Below are 21,323 nucleotides of genomic sequence, written 5' to 3'. Positions count from 1 at the left end.
CATGGGTCAATATATACATGTAAGAACAGTCTGTTTCTGGGCATAACATCAATGCCTTCTAAAAACTACTCTACTAATCAACCACTACACTTCCGTTCGTTTGAAACAAAAAAGTGTCGAAGGGTAGTGGTAGGGTCCAACACTGTAACAAGGTTCATTTTTTATTAGTGCTAACTTTTCAATAATGTACTCTCTTTTTTACACTACCTTCCCCCAAAACAGGTCAACATTTCAGCTTAACTAGCTATAATGGATTGTAGTGCAAAACATTACAATGAACACAAAGGTAACACGAGCCATTGCAGCCACAAATACTGTAAGGCAAACGGATACAAACGGACATGACGACCCTCTCAAGGCTACTTGAGCATGAAGATAAACTACACATTGAATCTGCACATGGATACCTTCAACCCTGTAAGTAGTCCAGTCAAAAAACCAAAGGCTATGCCATTTCTGAGTATATGTACACGGTTTCAATCACAAAAGACAAACTATATGTGGTTATCTGTCCCTGTGAGCTTTCCAAATTAAATGCTATTGCTTGATAATGATGCTTAAAAACTGTTTATATGAAACTTGACGACAAGAACGATTTCCATTGAATGTAAGAGATATGATTATCCCTTTTCCACACCCTGGAGTACTATAGAGATAAGACACTATTAAGTTACTCAGATTAGGCCTAAACGTAGTGTTTATATACGATGAATATCGATAAAACAGGAAGATAAGGAGATCCACTAACTCAGTGAAGGGTTGTCCCCTTCTCCATGTCCCCCTGTGTGAGAGGATGTGCAGTGGCTACCAGAGGGCTCTCTACCTAGAAGGCACCTGCGAGGCACAGCTAGCCTACAGTGGCTGCTAGCCTAGCTGTCCTGGGTATGAGGTAGTCTGGGGCAGCTGTGGACAGGGGGGAACTAAGTGAGGTGGAAGGCGGGGGGGTAGTAAATGAGGTCTATGTATTCGTGTGTGTGTGTATGATGTGTATGTCATGTTGTACAGCTACAAACAACGGAGGAGCAATAGAGGGACATGTCGTTCGGACAGTCTGGGGCTTCTTGCAGCAGCGACTGACTCTCCCTTCTTCCAGATTGCTGCTTGATGCTGCCCCCTGGTGGCGAGAATGGTTCACTGCATGTGCAAGACGACTAGGGAGAGTTGGAGGAGTGGGGGGGGGCGGGGGAGGGGGGGTTCCACTCAGCAGCAGCGCATGCGGGGAGGGGGCAGCTCCGGAGGCACTTCCGGTTCAGGCTGCAGAGACAGGATACTGTTGGAAAGCTCCTTGTTGGAAATCTCCAGAGGCATCTGTTGAAACAGGACCAGTGAACAGAGGGTTAATAGGCTACTTGCGTTAGGATGAGCTCATCTTTACCACTGCGGTGGGAAATGGAGCATGCAGACCTGATAAAGGACATTGGACCACAATGAGAAGGGGACACCTTAATTCAATCTCTATTATACAAGATAAAAACAAACCACAACTTTAACCTTTAGTAAACAGAATGTTACGTGTAAACAGCAGCAGATAATACATTGTATACACGGCAGGTGAGTCATGACCAGAGCAAAAACAGGAACGCCTAGTTTGCTACTGTACCAACCTTGCTAAGAATGTCTTCCACCAGTTTTAGAAAGCACTCGTCCACATTGAAGTTATCCTTTGCGCTAGCCTCACAAAACCGCATCCCAGATATCCGAGAGACAAACTAAGGATACAAAGATATACAGTACATGATCATTAACAACTCTATGATATTCTTAGTGGGAGTCGGTTTATTTCATACAATTTAAGCAGGTTGGTCCAGAAAACATGTCTGCACATGTTGCTGCCAACCGGAAACTCCAACCCTAACATTCTTTACGAGGGTTTCAGATGTTACATCCATACAATGTAAAATAAACCATTCGACAAGAGTAAAGATGGCACTGCCACTTCTACTAAAGCTGTCACAATTCTGAAAAGGTAGAGAATGTCAGTGTGAAGGTTTCACTGAGTGATTCTATAACCAAGGCCTTCTGAGTATTCACATTCAACTATGCCTTGATGAGGGTGGGACATAGCAGCGAGTGTCAAATGAAGTGCGAGTAATTCAGACTTTCACGTGACAAGGCAGGCATTTGAATTAAGAACTCGGATTCCTGAAACCGTCCCATGTGATTTGGAATTCATGCCAAGTGTTCTTTTTCAGAGCCATTACGAGGCGGCTGTTGTAGGAAGCGTGACTGGAGTGAAGGCTGTCAGTGTCTAACTCACCCTCTCAGCCTGCTGTCGGGTGATGATGCGGTCGGTCTCACAGTCCAGCTTGTTCCCCACCAGCAGAAGCTCTGCCTCCTCTGAAGCGTACTGACATGGAACAAGACAGAGGTGATCACAATGGATGAAGTCACCCGAGCCAGTGGTGCTAAGTGGCATGAAGTACTGACTACACCGTTTCTGTTCCAACACACACACACATCACTACAATCACTATCAGTACAATTACTAAATAACTAATACTAACTAATACTAAAAACCGCAATCGAATACCTGATTCAAAAGGTAGAAATTAGAATATAACAGGTTTAGGCTGTCTTTCTTTACCTTGTCAATCATTTTCATCCATTTGGGTAAGTCTTCAAAGGTCTCCTGCTTGGTGATGTCATAGACCAGAACGATGCCCTTGGCCCCGCGGTAGTAGGCCGAGGTGATGCTGTTGAACCTCTCCTGACCGGCAGTGTCCCTGGGTGACATTTTTGGCATTTAGCAGACGCCTTCATCCAAAGTGACTTACAACAAATACATTTGTCGAATTAAGTGAATCATCTCCCGATCAGTGATCGTAAGAAAAAGTAATCTATGCTATGACCAGGGGCCATTGGCAGTTGCAATGGCGAATTAAACAGCAGACGAATTAAACATCAGAGGCTCCACACACAATGAGATGTACTTTTGTTTACAGTATTTGGTGAGCCGTATATGAGCAGAAGGTATATGGATAGCTACCCTACTTGATTAGAGTTTTTTTCTTTTTCTGAGAAATATATTTGCAGGGAGATAGAGATTTCTGAAAAATAACTAATAAAGAGCTCAATCCACATGATCCATGTCAAATGACTAATTGTGAAACCAATTAAACATTCTGCCAGTGAGGATACAATTTCATGTGAACTGATTGATTGATTGATTGATTCCAAACTGGAATGTGCATTGGACATACTCAATAGATCTTCTAATGTTTGTTGTGTGTTTCAACTAAGATTAGGACATAATCATGAGGACAAAGTCTGGGTTAACATGCCGAGAGATTAAACTATGTTCACTGTATACTGTACCTTCTTGTCCCTGCTAGCCTGGCCCCTTTCCCCTGTGACTGTGAGTCAGCCTATGAGCAGCAGAAGCGTCACATGGCAGAGCAGAGTTAGGACAGCGGAGAGTGATGGAGCCGAGGCGAGGGCGCTGGATGTGAGCGGTGCGACACCAGACACATGACACATTCAGGACAGCCATCCTGAACCGACAGGGGTGTGAGTGTTGTGGTGTGGGGGGTATAGGGATGGTGTTGGGTGGGGTGGGGTGGGGAGTGGAGTGGGGTGATGGAGGTTAGTGAACAGGACAGATGTGTTATTCGGGGTGTGGGTGTACACATTTCAGCCCGGCATCGTCACACACGACACACACATTCTGCATGCTTGTGTGAGAGCGGGTGTCTGCTGTGGCATGCAGGTCAGTTATTCAACGCAGCAGGTGACACGATAGCTGAACATCGCGTAATGGTCCGTTTCTAATTGTTTCAGCTTGTGATCTGATTTACATGAGGGGCTTCTGGAATTCTCACAACAAAAAGTAAATGACTGAAGGCCAAAACCAAGCTTTTTTTTAACACAAGTGAACTGGACTATGAATGGTGTATTGGGGATTGTTGGTGCACTTATGTATTGCATGCTGTACAGCCATAGCCTATACTTTCTATTCCAAGTGAATGACATAGGCCTATCTGAAGATAGAAGATAAAAGAAGGCAAAAGTAACACAAAGGGCGAGAAAATAAAGCAGATATGAGCACCCATTGACAGGCTGAGGGCAACAGAGATGACTGGGCACACAGAGAGTTAGTTCAGCCTGTGAGGTGGGGAGACGGGGAGAGGAAATGCATCAAGGGGGTCAATGTCTTCCTTCCTGTTGTTCACTCACCAGATCTGCAACCTGATCTTCTTCCCTCTCAGCTCAACCGTTTTGATTTTAAAGTCAACTCCTACAGGGAAAATACAGGGAGAGAACAGGGGAAAGATGGTAAAAAAAAAAGGTGATAAACAAAAACAACAAATTACTATAAATTCAAGACTTGGGGGTGATTATCAAGCTGTAGGCCTACGGCAGTTTATCTCCTCAGTTCCTGTCATTAAAAGGAATCATAACAAACACTCAAACAGGACATTTGTGGGAGGCAGAAGGGAGCTCACGACAGAGCTCAAATAACCTGGAGAGCCGTGTCACACAAGTGACAGAGTACAAAATGGTGCCCTACCATAGCAGCTGCGCAACTGTGACTATTTTGGGATATGGTGGGGTGATGGTTCTGGGTCACATCAATAGCTGTGTACCGTAATGCACACATGAGAAGGCTTGTATATTTTGGAACATTAGCCTACAATAACTAGGCCTACCTCAAAAGAATTTGTCACAAGTAATGAAATCAGTACACTGGCCCTCCACTTTGGTAACGTATAATCTAGCGGATGGGAAAGCCAACACTTTTGACTGACTATGAGCACTCGGACTAGAAGACACCTGCGAGGACAAGCCGCCAACAAGACAGACATGTTCATACATAGGACAAAATACTGCTCATTGCATATTTTAAGTACCCTTTCGTGTAGTTATCGCATATCACAAACAAGTTATGGGTATACAGCAATTTGAGTTGACTTATAATAATAAACAGGCTCCTCATTAGATGCCATACACAATTTAACATCACGAGCAGAGGAACATTGGTTATTGAGAGGATTGAGAGGTCAACTAACTCACTGGCTGCTCTGTTTGACAGATCTGGGTAAACAACAACAAACTCAACACACAGCACATGTACCACTACTACTAATGCATGACTCTGCAGCCACACACACTAACTTAGATGTACTGTTCCGTGTTTACTGATAAAACACTTGGAATTAGTTATCCTGTATAACATTGTTGTGATAACATTTCGTGAGCTTAGAATGAGAAGGTTCTATCTCCGTTTAGGGCAGTTCAGAGATATTGAGCGTCAAAGTTTTTACATTCCATTATGTTTTGTGAGATGGAACCTTTGTATTTTATGAATTTTCTAACTCAAAAAAGTCAACATTTTAAAAATAACACCACACAGGCATTAATAAACACCTAATGGATCAGATTATGTTAAAAAAAAAAACTCAATTTTGACAAAAATGGAGATAGAACCTTATAATTCTAACGTCACGATTTGTGACACTGATCGCCGGGCATGACACAGACAGGGCAAACAGGCCTAGCCATGGGTTACAAGCTCCAGTGTTAACAAAACAACAACTAGCCTTTGAACATCTGTGGCTAGCTGCTTTAGCAGTGAACTGTTAGCATAACTGACTTATCCCTCCTTACCCACGGTGGACTTGCATGCCTCACAGAAGGTGTCGTCGGTGAACCTCTCCATCAGGCTGGTCTTGCCCACGCCCCGGGAGCCGATGATGATGATCTGGAGCTTGTAGTCGGCCGGTCTGGGCGGCATCTTCCTGCGGCGGGACTGAGCCCCCAGAGCCGGGGAGCCCCCGGAGCCAGCACCGGCCCTCCGCTGGATGTCTGGATATCTCGAATCCATCAACACGAATAATTCCACATTTGTAGCCTACTAACTAAACTCACTTTATGTTAAATATGACACGGGGGATAAACTAACTTCACTGTAATTGTAACGAACTTTCTTTCGTCTTAGATTAAGTTGGGTAAAGTTTTCTCTCTCTCTCCAGTTGTTGTTCAACTGTCAGCGACAGACAGAAGCCTCTGTCTCATGACGTCATTACGTCATTACGTCATCACAGCATCTTTCCGCTTCCGTCGCATTCCATAGGAGAACTGTTGAATGGGAAACTGTGATGCTGTGATGCTTTTAATTTATTTTAATTAGAAGCATGCCATGTGTACTTTCCCACAGCTATTTATCTGCATTATGTACTTAATAATATACGTAGTTGATTATTAACCATTTTTGTGGAAAATAGTTATTTGAGTGGATTCAGAAGAAGAACCAGCTAGAACCAGAACAACATAAACAATGCCATTTGATTAACCTGATTCAGACATACTGTATGGCTCTGGGTGGGTGTCCTTCAATTTTCTGTTGTTACCTCCTCTTCTGTGTAATCAATATGTTTCTGTTGACTATAGACGTGTTTGTTGTTTGAAACTGGTTTGAAACTGGTCTTGGGCTTGTAGACTCTGATCACACACCTATTCAACAGGTGTACACTAATGTGTGCAAAAACACAGTCCACTCTGGTTCAGAAAGAGAGTGTTTTGCTCTCAGTATATTAAATGTGCAAACATCAATTTACTTTTACAATACAGCCTACTGCAAAATGAATTCACTCCAATCCTTACCCTACCCATCCATACCACAAACCCAGGGCATACTGTATATCAAAACCAAACAAGGTCAAGGTAAACCCTAACTCTTCAACCTTATTATTTCCAACAAATATCTAAATCCCAATCTTAATCTGCCAACTCTCCAATCCAACTCTTATCTAACTAATATTGGCCTGCAGTATGCAAGCCCACATAAGGTGATTATCCATTCAAAAATCTCATATTTGGTATTGAACAATTTGGTATTGAAATTTGATTGAGAGTGAGGCAAACAAGAAACAAAATAAACCCTAGATGCCCAGTTCCCAGTTTACATTATGTACCCAAGACAAGGAAGTAAGCGTAATTATTATTATACAGTATAGGCTATTATTGATGGTGCATTGCGCTCAAGGAATGTACCGTAATATCCATTGAGTCTTGCGCCATACGGCATCCGTAGCTTTACGTCGTGACGTTGAGGTCATTTTCTAATCCCCAGTCTGTCTTCGACGGCGTTTGTTTATCATCGTGTCATTGTCCTTAGCTCATATTTGTCATTAAAAGAAAAGAAAAGAAAACGGCAACACTATGGCCGCACAGAAAATAAACGAAGCCCATGAGCACATGGCCAAAGCGGATAAATGGTAAGGCACAGCTAAATACCAACTGTTTTGATTTAGCCAGCTAGCGATCGAGCTGTCAAAGACTGCTGCCAGGCACAGCTTAGCGCGTCTATGATCTATATACCTGTTATCTATATATATACCTATTATCTATTTGTAGTTTGTCAGCTGTATAGCAGTTGGTTGACTACTAGTTGGTATCTACATTTTTAAACCAAATTTCGTTGTTTGGTACCTGTACTATATCAATGACAATAAAGACCATTCATTCATTCATTCATTCATAAACAGCGGAGTATTATAAAGCAGGTCCATTCAGACATAAGGTTCAGAGATAGGAAATGTTAGGATATTTATAGCATAGCATAGAGTACAGCACAGTGTTTTATTGTATAGTATAGTATAGTGGATAGTGTACATAGCCTTTATTTATGTAAACCAGCTCTTTTCCCTTCTTGTTTTTAGTCTTTTTCCTAGCACCAGGGGAGCCCCCCCTCCCAAATGTCGTTGTTTGGTACCTGTACTGTATTAATGACAATAAAGACCATTCATTCATTCATTCATTCATTCATTCATTCATTCATTCATTCATTATTATAATTAGTTCCAGAAACGAAATTACAGCATGCTATGGCCATCCAGCAGGTGCATCATTCAGTCATTCATCATGTCGAGCCACACAAGCCAAGGCCACTGGCTGCACTGGTACCTGGTGTTGGTTGTCACAAATGATGATCAGCTAACATGATCAAGCCAACGTCTCAGACGGATTATGTTATTGTCAATAATAAATATAATAATAAACGAACATTGTAGTTAAGGCTACCTGTCTGTTATGTCGGCTTTGATCACAAGAAGAAGGGCATATTGATGTCATGATGAAAATTGTCTTTTTGTGTCTTTTCGCAGTTTAAAAACAAGCATGACGAAGTGGAAGCCAGATTTTGACACTGCTGCATCAGAATATGCTAAAGCTGGTAAGAATGCCCCTATTGTAATACCCTTTATACACTACTGGGCTGAGCTGTTCTGTGCTGGCCTGTGTGTAAATCCCAGCAGTGCCATGTCTCTCATCAATAATTGGTATATATGTATTGACTATTCACAGCTGTGTGTTTCAAGAATGCCAAGCAGTTTGAGCAAGCGAAAGATGCCTACCTCAAGGAAGCTGAGTACCACACAGAAAATAAAGCGTATCCTTTCCTTACATACTGTATTAGTTTCATGGCCCTATCTGAAGGATGCAAGTGTAGTAAGATTGCTTTAACTATGCCTGGAGATTTTCTTAACTAAACCCACAGATTATTTCATGCGGCAAAGTAAGTAGCTACTCTTATATGAATAACATGATGTTATACATGATAATATAATAACTTTATTTGTATACATGTATGATACTCATACCTGAAATGTTTGCCCCTTTTGTAAGATGTGTATTTGTTTTTCAGGGCAATTGAGCAAGCAGGTATGATGTTGAAGGTGAGTTACTGAATGTTCAGCAGCGTTAGCATGACCCATATATACAATTGACATAAGATGTGAAAGAATAGGAACTGTTCATGCAGTATGTGACTGAGAGCATTGCTCTCCCACAGGATCTGAAAAGGATGCCAGAGGCCATCCAGTTAATTGAGAAAGCCAGCATGATGTATGTGGAGAATGGAACACCGGACACTGCAGCCATGGCCCTCGACAGGGCTGGAAAGTAAGCATCTCGTTGTCACTCTCTAGGGTGTTCTTAGTGCTTGCAACACGACAGCACTACATGACTACACACACATTGAAGTGTACTATACATTCTGCAATTGTTCTGATTGACGCATGACGTCCTGGCGAAGTTAATCATACTCTACTATTTTTGTTTTGTTTTTGTTTAGACTCATAGAACCCATGGACTTAGAGAAAGCCGTGAACCTGTATCAGCAGGCGGCGGGGGTATTTGAAGTACGTTTCTTGGCGTTACAAACAATTACTGACAATTCATTATGGCAAACTTCAAGATTGAGATGTTGTTATTGCAACTAAAGTCACAAGACACCCATGTTTTCTGTGTAGAATGAAGACCGTCTACGTCAGGCGGCTGAGTTACTGGGGAAGGCCTCCAGACTCCTCGTCAGGTTACGCAGGTAAAGACAACGCCGTAGCATGTGGAGTCATGGCCGACCTCGCTCTCTGTCCTCAGTCTCACCCTTTTCTGTCTTGTTCAACAGGCTTGACGAAGCTGCAGTGGCTCTTCAGAAGGAGAAGAACATGTACAGAGACATGGAGAATTACCCAACATGCTTTAAGGTACGTATTTTGCATTTCCCCCCCCATAATGCTGTTTTTACATAATTAGTCCAAGGTAGAGATGGTTGTGGTATCAATGATAAGTCATCTTTACAATGATACCATTTTTTGGGTTATGCAATACATGTATTGTCATGATATAGAGGTGTCTTACCACATGGCTCTGTGTCTGTCTCATGACTGTCTGCAGACTGGTGCGTATTGATCAATTGTATTGATATGGGCTTTTATCTCCTAGAAAACAATTGCACAAGTGCTGGTTCATCTTCACAGAAATGACTTTGTGGCTGCTGATAAGTGTGTCAGAGAGAGTTACAGGTATGGTGGTGTTTATGTGTGTATACAACATACTATGTCAGTCTTTGATACATTGACTGTTGATGATCCAATTGATCCAATTTTGATGAAACTTGGGTGAATGATGCGTCTTGCCATAGCGATCCGGTGTTAGCAGATTCAAGGTGATTGATCGTGTGACGGCGCAGATAAAAAGTGATAGGTTATCAATGAAAACGTCACAATAGGGTGCAAAGAGGAGAGTACAACCCTTTTCAGACTGTGACTTTTGGCCAATGACTGTTTTCAAATAATGTCAAATCCTTGAAAATGTATCAAATAAGCACTTATTGCAATCATTTTTCAGTCACCAATTCACGCAAGGATGGGCACTACATCATTTGCAGGGGACAACATGTTTACCATAGACTTGTTTGGGACAGTACACTATGTACTTTGAATACTGTAGATACTGCAGTGGCATGTTGTGACACTGACCACTGTGTCATTTCCTCCAGCTACCCGGGATTTAATACGAGTGAAGACAGCCTTGCCATGGAAACGCTACTGCAGGGGTACGACGAGCAGGACGAGGACCAGGTTCACCGCGTGTGTAACTCTCCCCTGCTGAAGTATCTGGACAATGACGTGAGTTTACCTTCACGTTACTGTAGTCAGTGTTGTAGTATACGGACAATGACGTGAGTTTACCTTCACGTTACTGTAGTCAGTGTCTCAAAAGGGTTAGCATCTGAGTTATCAGAATGTCCCTATTTCCCCCCAAGTCATTTCTCACCAACTCCTCACTTACTCCTTGTCCTCAGTATGCCAAGTTGGCCATATCCCTGAGGGTACCAGGAGGCGGCATTAAGAAGAAGAAGCCCCCTGCAGCTCCACAAGATGGCGCCAGCGGAGCACCTCCTCCTGCTGCTGAAGATGATGACGACTATGAGGGAGGGCTGTGTTAAACTCAGCCACCAGAGCGCTGAGTCCATCAGTCTCTGATGTGATTGACTGTCTCAATGTAAAATGTACTACACTTTCCCCAGTGAAAAATGTGGGTCAATATCAGGTATGCAGTATGCCCTCCCCTTACACCGGTCCAGCTTGGTGGTCTTCAAATTCTCCTTCTCCACATAAACAAAGTCACATTCCCCCAGTTATATATGAGAGTATACAGTGTCGTAGAAGATTATCTCTAGTCTCTACTGATATACTGTATATATAACAGGCTTTCACTTGTTTTGTGCACATTTGTCAACCTTTTGTGTTAAGAGTTTTATTGAAAATGTATTTCATGTAAATGTTCTGTTATTTATTTGTATTGTTTTATAGATGTCACTTTCAGGTCATGAACATTGTTAATGGTGCAGTTGTAGCTATGTGTACAGAGAAATAATGTTATATTGTTCACTTATTATGATCTCTTTTAAAATATGTAAGTGAGTAAGAATATACTGTGATATAGTTGTCTATTATTATTTGATGTATGGATGCGTCTATACAGACATAACTTATTCAGTAAGTAATTTATGGTTTTGGCTGGTCAAAGAAGATGAAGAAACTGATATTATATGAAAACAGATATAGTATTAGTGTAATGGTGGATGGAGTATGAAAGAAGATAAATAAATGTAATGAAATCTATGATTACGTGGGTTAAAGTTTCCTGTCAAAAAGCAAGAAGTTGGTTTTCCAGGCAGTAGAGGTGATATGACAACATATCTATGGAAGGAGCCGTTTAGCCAGATGTAGTTATCCATGTTTCCATTCCTTCAAACTGACCTTATGGTGCAAGTGTTATAATAATATCAATATATTATATATTATATTATTATAGATATTATCACAACACTCTTGAAATGAGAAGCGGTATGACCAAAAATAGAAAAAGGGACCATGCAATTATTTTCATCCAGCAAATGTTTTATTATTATCTTAAGGTGATTCCATTGTTCTAGTGATTCTAGCACAAAATGTTAATTGGTGGTGTATTCAGAAAACATGACCATTTAGTGTAAGTGTTTTTGATGCTTGTAGGCCTATGTAAATGCCCATGTTAGAAACAACCCTCTGCAACAGCACTTTTGAAAGAACAATTTAAGCAACAGATGGATACAATGGCAATTAAACGTATCTGATATAGTAGTGAAATAGAGACAGTTGGACAGTGGCACTGAATATGTTAAAAGGAGCCACAGTATGAACTGTGTATTGTGTATTGTTTGTGCTGTTGTGTATTTATTGTACAATCCTTCTGCACAAATATAATCACCCCTTTATTGCACACAGCAATAACCATATCCTCTGTGGTGCAGCAGTGATGTTTGTGTGTGTTCTATGAACTGTACATACTGTTAGTTGAATCTAATGAAGCTATAAATGAATTACCATGTTTAAAGAGTGAGAGCAATTGGAGCTGTTCTACACAGAGACGTGACTGGGAAAGAAAGGTCATGTAATGGATGTTGAAACTTCCAAGGTCCTTATTTATTTTTTATGAGAACAGAGTTGGTCTAATGCTCTCCGCTCCCCCTCTGTTAAGCCTTGTCTTTACTGGAGTCTTAATGCACAGTAGTGCTGCTTTTGTGATGTTTTTTCCCAATAACTCTGTGATGTATGTGTGCATTAGTGAGATCAAAACCCGGAGTGAACATTAATGTTGCCATCAGTGGAAATAAAAAAAATGATAAACCTCTCGCATCGTGCCTAATTCAATGCAAAGTTTCTATTGCCAGTGCACTGATATTGCTAATTCTAAATCCCTCTGAAGAAATAGTTCTGAGTGAACTTTTGTACAATTGCCACCAACCCAGAACTTTACCGTTCCAGATGTTTTTTATTTGTAGACCACTGGACCAATACCATACCACCAATGTCATTTAAACACACAGGTACACAGTCAACTTGATATTTCACATTTTATTCCCCCACAACCCCCTCCCCCAAAATGGTATGTACTGTACATGTAATGAAAATTACTCATGACAATAATGACGTTTTCTTTCATGCTAAAATGTCCTCTAATGCATAGCTTGGACCAAAAGGGCGTATGTATTTTGTGTGGAGGATGGGGTATTTTTCATCTGTGTTGCCTCTCTCTTCTTGTCACTTTCCTGATGATGGAACTGAAGTCATATTTGGTTGTGGAAGATACTGTACAGTAGCCTACATAAATCTACAAAACTGAAATGTGATGATGCCCAACAGTCTACAGTACAGGTAAATACATTAGTAACATCATGATACCCTGATTCAAAATAGCCCTCCCCTGGGCTCTGGTAAAAGTGGAGAAGATTAACTATAAGATTAGCAATTTATTACATCTATTGCAAACTAATAGTCTATCGCAAAAAATTATCCAAAATTGTTTCCTGCTTATTTCCATCATCTGAAAAGCCATCATGGCAATATCTGGTTCTGCCCAAAACACAATAACATCACTCACATCATGTTCTCCTTTGACCACGATCCATAACATTTTCATGCCTTATATAACATTTTTGTCTTCTTTTTAATTATTCGATTTCATATTCTCATAGATATTACATCCTTCAATAGCTACCATAACATATCAATGATTCTGCTCTGAACATATGAATAAAACTGAACCTCTTCATGGTGTCATGCCTTTTCCTGAGAGAGATAAATCTGATCATGAACACAGGTTCAGTTTGTCATACAAACAAAAATAAGGCAAGTATAGATTGTCTAATGATGCATTTAGCAGTGGATCTCGGAAGTCTCTCTCCTCAGACTTAGACATTAAAAAGTGGGGTGTACTGTCTGTTGATTGGCCAGAAGCTGCCTCTCCGTCCTGTCCATCCTTCAACATACCAGGTTGCCATGGAGGACGAGAGCTCTAATATTGCACAACCCCATGACCCAGGAGCTCCACTTGGAAAAGTTAAGCTGCACAGTTGCAATTCAAAGCCCCAAAATGTTCATCATCATGGTCATTAGCATCCATTGGTGGGAAGCCCTTTAATAACACTGTATCCAGAGTGTATACACACCACTGTCTTAGAACACAACCAATAAAGAGGCAGGGACAGGGAGGACAGTTTGTCCTCTCACACGTTGGTGGTCTTTACAGTACTGAGTACTGAAGGGTTGCGGGGCAGTAATTGATGCTCTCACCACGAGAGCTCTTTGGCTACTGCTTAATCCCCACCCACTCACCTCACACCAAGGGACAAGCCCCTGTTACGTAAAAGCTTGGTGCCTCTCTTTGCTGCATTTCGCCTCGGTCATTTGTGGCTAGTTAGTGTTCTGGCCAATGGCGATAGAGGTTCACTGGGACTTCTCCCTGGTCCACTTGATCATGGTCTCTGGTGAGCGATAGAGGAAGATTAGTTTGGCGTACATGTCCTCCTCCAGGTCCAGCTCTCCCGTCTCTCTCACCAGGAAGATGTCCATGCACAGCTTGAGGATGCGGTCCACGTTAGGCAGCTCCTCAAACATGATGGTGTGAGAGATGCCACTGAAGAATTCTCGGACAAACTTGCCGATGACCAGCACAATTGAAGCATACAACCCCATGATCCTGGAAGGGAGGGAGATAGAGAGAGAGATCCGAATCAGAATCAGGGTTATTTTTATTTATATTTTTATTTTTATTTTTTATTATTTACATTTGCACATACAGGAAATTGTTGGTGAGGTTGGTGCATAGGACATAAAAACAACAACAATATAAAAGCAAAAACTATTTAAGACAATGTCAAAAAAAGCTATAGAACAATAATTATGTAGGCTGTAAATTAGAATAAATGTAAAACTAACAAGAGAACGTAATTGTGACCCTATACGGTTTGTATAACTTGCTTATTGATGCAAGTATTTCATCAGATTAAAAGTAACATTTGATTATCACACAACACAGAGCAGACATGGAATGTATCCATTGGCACACAAATGTCATGAGGGAGCCATAGATTAACACAAAACAATGTTTGGCAATTCGACCAAAGGACCGGCAGGTATGAATGAGTCTGCTACAGGAGGGGTACTCACCCATATCCTGCCAGGAAGCCTAAACTGGGAGGGCTGACCTGGTCACTGAACACATAGACCTCCAGGCCTGGGTTCTTCTTCGGTTTCCTCTTCGCTTCTGTCTGGTCGACAATCCACCACTCCTGGATCTCGCCTGTGTCGTTTTCGGTTCTCACCAGGTTCAGAGTGAGGTCAAACAACTTCTTATCTGAAAGATAAATACACAGTAGAGTTCAATACAATAGAATAGAATGCAATACAATACAATATAATACAATACCAATAGTGTGTCCTTCCATTGCCTTTGCCACAGGTCTGAGTTGCAAAAGATAAACACACCACACATCAAACATAATTGTGACAGCAGCTGGTTAAAGTGGGAACAAGTCGGCAACCGACCGAATGTTGAGACTTTTATTCTGTAAAAAATGTAAAATAAATGTCAATGTCGTTAGTCAAGCCGAAATATTGCAATGCAATGGATTCGGTGAGTAATCTCCACTACTACCTAGTTAGTGTAGAATATTGGGGATTACTCACTGAATCCATTGCATTGCAATGTTTTGGCTTGACTAGCGAGTGTGTCATTGAAGGTATTTACATTTTTCCGAAAAAAAAGTCTGAACATTTTGATTGGTTGCCGACTTGTTCCCACTTTCACCAGCTGCTCACAAAGAGAGACACTGTAACTAGAGGTCTACAGCGAGTGAGGGGAATATGAAAGTGAGATATCATCTTGACAGCTTTACTTTTATAAAGCTGATCAATGGGCTTGGCATCGGAATCACCGGGGGCTCGGAGATAACGCGGGAAAACATGTTTTATAACCCTGCGGAAAAAAAGAACAGAGCAGGCTGTTACTGAGAATAAATAAATCTATCACATTACTTCAGTTAATGTGTCACTCTGTGCAAAAAACACAAATAAACAGATACTTATTTTGACCTGATTTATAAATCTAGTCTGATTTATCAAGATCTTGGGTTAACAGGCCTGTAAAAAGGGATGAATCAATATTACAAACGGCACCCCAGAGAAGAGGGTATCGTTGGTGCCGGTAAGTTTGTCAAAATCAAGCACTTTATTTTTTTTAAAGGGTCTACTCAAGATTTGTTGAATATTTGTCTGAACAAATCTGAACTTGTCCTTTATCTCGAGAAGAGAAGGCAAGGTCAAGATACTCACACAGCTTCTTTCCTGCTCCCCTCTAACAGCTGTTTGAGCTCCAGCTTTGTCTTGCTATCCAGATTTGTTACTTGCTTGCAATTCACTGTTTCAAGTTTAGCTCCAAGTGTGAGGTTTCTGAAAGTATGACAATGAAGAAAATCTGCATGAATATTCAGATTATATCTTTTTGACCAGTAACCTCCAGTACAAACACAGAGAGAATTGACAGACAGATTTATGACTGTAAGATGAATCATTGACTATAATGAATACTACAAGTTATGACCACAGAGGAGAAGATATCAATAGCAGGGCAAGTGATGGCTGCCATTATTTGTTCTTATTCCATAGTGAGCTCTTACCTCTGAATGGACCAGGCCACGGTGATGGGGAACTCGTCATCGATGCCGAGGACCTCTTTCAGGTTGTTTCTGCTGGGGGGGCTGATGGTCCACAGGGAGTTGGAGCTTCCCTCCAGCTCAGCGATTGTCACGTCGTCATGCAAGTAGCCCTCCAGCCACATCATGGCATCCTGGGGAAAAAAAAAAGGTTTTAAGAGGTCCAAGAGGTTTCCAAGTGCCAACTGAACATCTGGCCAGGGACTACAGACTTAAACTAGCCTTATTGGCTAACTCTGGCATATTGCATTTGTGTCTCATATGTATTTTAATATGCACTGTCCCTGTGAAATAAACAATAAACTAAACTAAACTAAACTAAAACAAACAGTGAGTATGGGAAATATAAAAAACGTATAAGTATAAAAACGTCAATGCTGATTTCATGTCATGATCTATGTCACATTACTTGATCACACACTTGTTTAGAATAACAAATAGCTATTCTATTTCTCATCTACATGGTTTGCTTCACAAGGAAAACATTGAATGAGAAATAAATGATCTCAATAACATCCTTGTACTATACCATGTACTTACAGGTTTAGTCTCATATGCCTTGTTGAAGACCCGAAATTCATCTTCGGTGACATCCTTTAGTTGGTGCTGCTGTGCACTCATGGTAAAGATAGGCTGTAAAATACAACTTAGGGTGTCATTTATTCATAGATGGCCACATTCTAACTTACACACACACACACACACACACACACACACACACACACTCAATTATGTTTTGGCATATCTGATTTATGTGCAAATTCAAGCTATGAGTGGGTATCACAAGTTAAGATTCAGCCGTATCAACATTATCATAACAAAATAGCCATGAGAATGACCAGTGGGTTGAAACCAACAGTTTCAGTAGAGAGGCTAGGGGTCGGTGTAATACCTGAAAGCCAGCCAGTGTGATTGTGAGGGAGACGTCTAGGGGCTTGTTGACCACCCCAGCCACAGACTTGACCAGGGACATGAAGAGGAGGGGGAACCACACTATACAGATGAGCAGGGCCACGATCATACCTCCCATCCCATATTTCACCACTTTCTTTTTCTTCTGCCCTCGGGGCTGGGGATACCGCTGAAGGGACAAGGGACGAACTCACAGTTATACTATTGGACCTTCAAAAGCGGACTTCAACATGCAGGATACTAGATCTTGATATGTCATTCCAGTGTGTCCACTGACCCAGGCAAGATGAAATAGAACACGGCTGTTCAAATGTGTTCACCCTATGGCATGCAAACAGTACGTACAGTACATGCGTACATACAACACCTTGTGTGTGTTTATAACTGCTTTATAACAGGTTCATAAACACAGCAAGCTGTACTGCTGTGCACACATGCAGTGCACGTCATCTGCGATCATGTTCTTAATGATGTGTTTCGCTGTGTTGTCTTTTTTTTTTTTCTACTGTAACATGTTGCATGTTTGAATGTCTGTCTCTTAATTGTCTCTTAAGTGGATGCTGTTTCAGGCAAACAAATTTCCCTCTTGGGGATAATCAATATTACTTCAGCAGCTCCACCCTCAGTGGGCCGCACCTTCTCCGACTCCCTCCAGCACTTGAGCACAAAGATGTGGGCGTAGATGTCCTCCACGCAGATCCAACTAGACAGGCTGAGGGTGGTGTCGGTCCAGACCCAGTCCATCACCGAACGCAGCTCCATAAGGAACGGAATCAGGCGGAACCTGAGGAGAACATTTACATTTCAACCATTTAGCAGACACTTTTATCCAAAGCAATTTACAATTAGAGATTACACACACACACACACACAGGTTAACAAGAGAAAAGCTATAATGAGACTGTGTGTGCAGTATTAACTCCGATAGACATATTGGTTCAGGTAGCCAGTTGTTCATGTACAGTTTGTTTGGCGCTAGCTATCTGACATCACACAGAGTGTATAATGTTCTAATCTACTACCACACAAACTCACCCTTGAAACAGGAAGAGGTTGGCGTAGTTGTAGCTCTTGGTAAGGAAGTTGCCGAGCACACGAGTGGGATAGCCACAGCGGATCTGATAGGCCGACAGGCTGAAGTAGACACACTTCACAAAGTACCACACCTGGGCCACTGTGTTCTCATTGAAACGCCTGCAGGTAGAGTGTAAATGTCAATTTTTAACCTTTACAAAAAGATAAAGTATTATAACACTTATACTGTATAACTCGTTAAATGCACTGCCGGTATTGTATTGTTTTTTTTTTGTTCATTGAACTATCAGTTTACCTCTCTGTGACTCCTGGTAGAATGAAGAACATCCAGAAGTGGATCCCAAACACCAGGACCACCTGAAGGATGACCTTCCCCATGACAGTCTTTTTGAGGTAGAGGGCCCGGTCCACCACCATGGAACCAAATTGGATCAGTACCATGACCAGAAAGGCCCCAGGAACCTGGTCCTCTGACAAGGAGGAAGAGATGTCTGCTGAGGCTGAATGTTTCTGGAGAAGAGATGAGAACACTAGCAGTCAGTTGCTTTTTACAAATAAAGGTGCTATACAACGAAAGTTTGATTGAGCATACAGACATGGAAAATTGGAAAACATTTGGAACACTGAAGATTCCTGATTCATTGGTGTCTAATGTCGGGTGCTCTATAGAGCAGCACACCACCATAAAACAAGCTGACATGGGGAGGTAAGCTGTACCCCGAATGCCCCAAATCCGAAGACGATGATGATGAAGTCAACCGTATCAGCCAGGAACATCAGCACATAGACGTCTGTTACGGCACTGTACTCTGGGTGGATCAGGTGGTAGAAGAACTGACGAATGGGGTGGTAGATCTCAAGAGTTCTAAGGAGAGAATGGCACAAAATGCGCAATTCCAGTAGATTCCTTTAGATATTCATGTCACACAATAGAAAAGGAGTCAAAGACACCAATGATAGGATGACCTTTAGAAGGCATGGAAGGGGATTACACTCGTTTTCGGGGGCAGTCCCACTCACATTTTTTTCATTTTATTGGACAGATAGTGAAGACAGACAGGAAAGTGGGAGAAGAAGGGAGATAGAGGACATGTCAGCAGGGCATGGATTCAAACCCATGCCGACATGGGCATATGTGTGTGCACTGTAGACCGCGGTGCTAGACCACTGGACCACCCCAGGCCACTACACTCACTTCTTAACGGTGAACACCTTGGCTCTGATCAGCTGTTCTATCAGCTTCTTAAAGATCAGCTGCTTCCGGCTCTTCTGTTGGACCTCCGCCTCGCTCCCGTCCCGCCTGCTGCTGTTACGGGAGTTGGTGCTGCCTGTGGAAACCATGGAAACGGATATATCACTGAGCTCGAGGCTTTAACATGAGCTGAGAGCGGTCCTGGTGGTTAGTTAGTTAGTTAGTTATAACTTGGTTTTTTCCCCCCCATGGTAAACCTATTGTGTGGTGTGGAAGGCTATAAACAAGTGTAGCAGTGATCCACACCACCTGTCACCATTACAGTGCAAAGAAAACAATAAACAACAGATACGACAAGACAGTAGATTACAGATGGCTATGATTGGGTTTTGGAGTTCAGTAGTTGGGGGATGGCAAATATTTTGTATCTCAACCATGATGCAAACATTACCACGACACATACATAAGCGGCATCAAAAGTTGACCTGGATTCTGTAGAGTGGGAGGAGTAGGAGGAGGTTGCCTCCTACATTTCCCTTTACCTCTCCTCTATTGGACGACGGAAAGTGTGAGTGACAGGCTACCTCTTTTGGAGCGTGCAGAGTGGGCGGAGCGGTGGGAGAAGTGGGACCCTCCACTGGAGCTCTTGCGGCGCTGGTAGGTCTGCTGGTGAGGGTAGTGCATGTGCACAGAGTCTATGGAGGTGCCCAGGTTGATGGACTTGAGGGTGTGGGCGGAGCCTCTCCTCTCCTGGACCACTGAGGGGGCGGGCTCCTTCTCTCCTGCCCGTACCTCGTCCTCAGACTCGGCCCCATGGTCGACGTCCTTCCTTGTCTTATTGGGGTTGTCCTCGTCCCATAGACCATGACACTGAATATGGAGGAGACACATGATAACAATGAAGTACATTGTAGTATAGTTTTTGTCATTCTTGTCATGTCACACTGTCCTGTCAGTGACGCAGAGAGCCTCATCCATGCGTACCTCCAGGCTGGCCTACTGCAAAAGTGTTGTATTTGGGGCAACCAACAGGGGGGGGACCAGGCTCTCTCTGCTGCAGCCCCAACTCTTTGGAACACTCTCCCAACCCAAATCAAAGAATCCAGCAAACTCTCCCCCTTTCAAACGATCCCCATCTTTTTAAACTTGCTTTTATTCTTTAACTACGTTTCTTGTCGCTTTAACTAACCTCGCGTTTGTTTTACTTATTGTTTATCTATTATTAGAACTGATATGTTAGTACAGTATGGACTCAGCTAATAAAGTATGTGTGTGTTTATAGGGGTCCAATTCAAGTATGAATTGGACCCCAAATGGAGTAGATAAGGAGCTTCATCAAGTAGAAAGCAGTGGTTATAGGCTATGGAAAACAAAGAACACAGGCAAACATCCAAACATCTTCTGACCTTCACCACTACGTCTCCTAAAGACACCCGCTTTCCCCTCTACTGTGTCCCTAAGAACTTCTATTGCCCCCCTTGTACTGTTTCTCAGTTTCTCCAGTAATATAAAAAAAAAAGAAAAAAAAAGGCGATAATAGGGAGAAAGTTTTTCCTTCTATCAGTGGCTCCGGGCCCGAGCTAGAGTACTCTTCCTGCAACGAATAGTGGACTGCTGATTCACATGCTTAGTATTCAAATGTATTGATTGTAAGTCGCTTTGGAATAAGGCGTCTGCTAAATGCCAAAAATGTAAATGTAAATGTAAACATCCAAATATCCAAATATGTGACAGCAGCTGATGAAAGCGGGAACACTAACTAGGTGGTAGTGGGGATTACTCACCGAATCCATTGCATTGCAGTATTTTGGCTTGACTAGCGAGTGTGTCGTTGATTTTCAACAACGCTAAAATGTATTTAAATTT

The 21,323-nt window shown here is 42.1% G+C and overlaps 3 protein-coding genes across 3 annotated transcripts in view; 1 reads left to right on the top strand and 2 right to left on the bottom strand.

The window, feature by feature from the left end:
- Positions 1-506: 506 nt before the first annotated feature.
- rab12 (RAB12, member RAS oncogene family) lies at positions 507-5,821 on the bottom strand (the record flags this gene model as incomplete). Its single annotated transcript, XM_080546809.1, has 6 exons — positions 507-1,308; positions 1,605-1,709; positions 2,258-2,347; positions 2,585-2,723; positions 4,174-4,234; positions 5,605-5,821. 6 exons carry the CDS (start codon positions 5,819-5,821, stop codon positions 1,201-1,203), a joined length of 720 nt encoding a protein of 239 aa, XP_080402935.1. The 3' UTR covers positions 507-1,200.
- A 1,337-nt stretch (positions 5,822-7,158) lies between these two features.
- Positions 7,159-10,726, top strand: napgb (N-ethylmaleimide-sensitive factor attachment protein, gamma b; the record flags this gene model as incomplete). The annotated part of the gene is made up of 12 exons (XM_080546642.1): positions 7,159-7,214; positions 8,103-8,170; positions 8,302-8,386; positions 8,495-8,512; positions 8,642-8,672; positions 8,789-8,898; positions 9,071-9,137; positions 9,249-9,319; positions 9,404-9,482; positions 9,721-9,800; positions 10,277-10,406; positions 10,583-10,726. 12 exons carry the CDS (start codon positions 7,159-7,161, stop codon positions 10,724-10,726), a joined length of 939 nt encoding a protein of 312 aa, XP_080402768.1.
- A 3,325-nt stretch (positions 10,727-14,051) lies between these two features.
- Positions 14,052-21,323, bottom strand: part of piezo2b (piezo-type mechanosensitive ion channel component 2b) — a gene marked incomplete at both ends in the record, with an annotated part of 55,309 nt that continues 48,037 nt past the window's right edge. The window contains 12 exons of the mRNA XM_080547015.1: positions 14,052-14,304; positions 14,775-14,961; positions 15,503-15,582; positions 16,283-16,452; positions 16,859-16,951; positions 17,211-17,399; positions 17,867-18,014; positions 18,266-18,424; positions 18,561-18,775; positions 18,983-19,130; positions 19,461-19,593; positions 20,042-20,327. Coding sequence (XP_080403141.1) covers positions 14,052-14,304; positions 14,775-14,961; positions 15,503-15,582; positions 16,283-16,452; positions 16,859-16,951; positions 17,211-17,399; positions 17,867-18,014; positions 18,266-18,424; positions 18,561-18,775; positions 18,983-19,130; positions 19,461-19,593; positions 20,042-20,327 — 2,061 coding nt within the window. The remainder of the gene's footprint in view (positions 14,305-14,774; positions 14,962-15,502; positions 15,583-16,282; positions 16,453-16,858; positions 16,952-17,210; positions 17,400-17,866; positions 18,015-18,265; positions 18,425-18,560; positions 18,776-18,982; positions 19,131-19,460; positions 19,594-20,041; positions 20,328-21,323) is intronic.

This window comes from Nansenia antarctica (assembly GCF_963989245.1).
Source record: "Nansenia antarctica genome assembly, chromosome: 16".
NCBI classification, from domain to species: Eukaryota; Metazoa; Chordata; class Actinopteri; order Argentiniformes; family Microstomatidae; genus Nansenia; species Nansenia antarctica.
The sequence above is the reverse complement of the archived record's forward strand: the minus strand, read 5'-3'. Positions and strand labels throughout refer to the sequence as shown.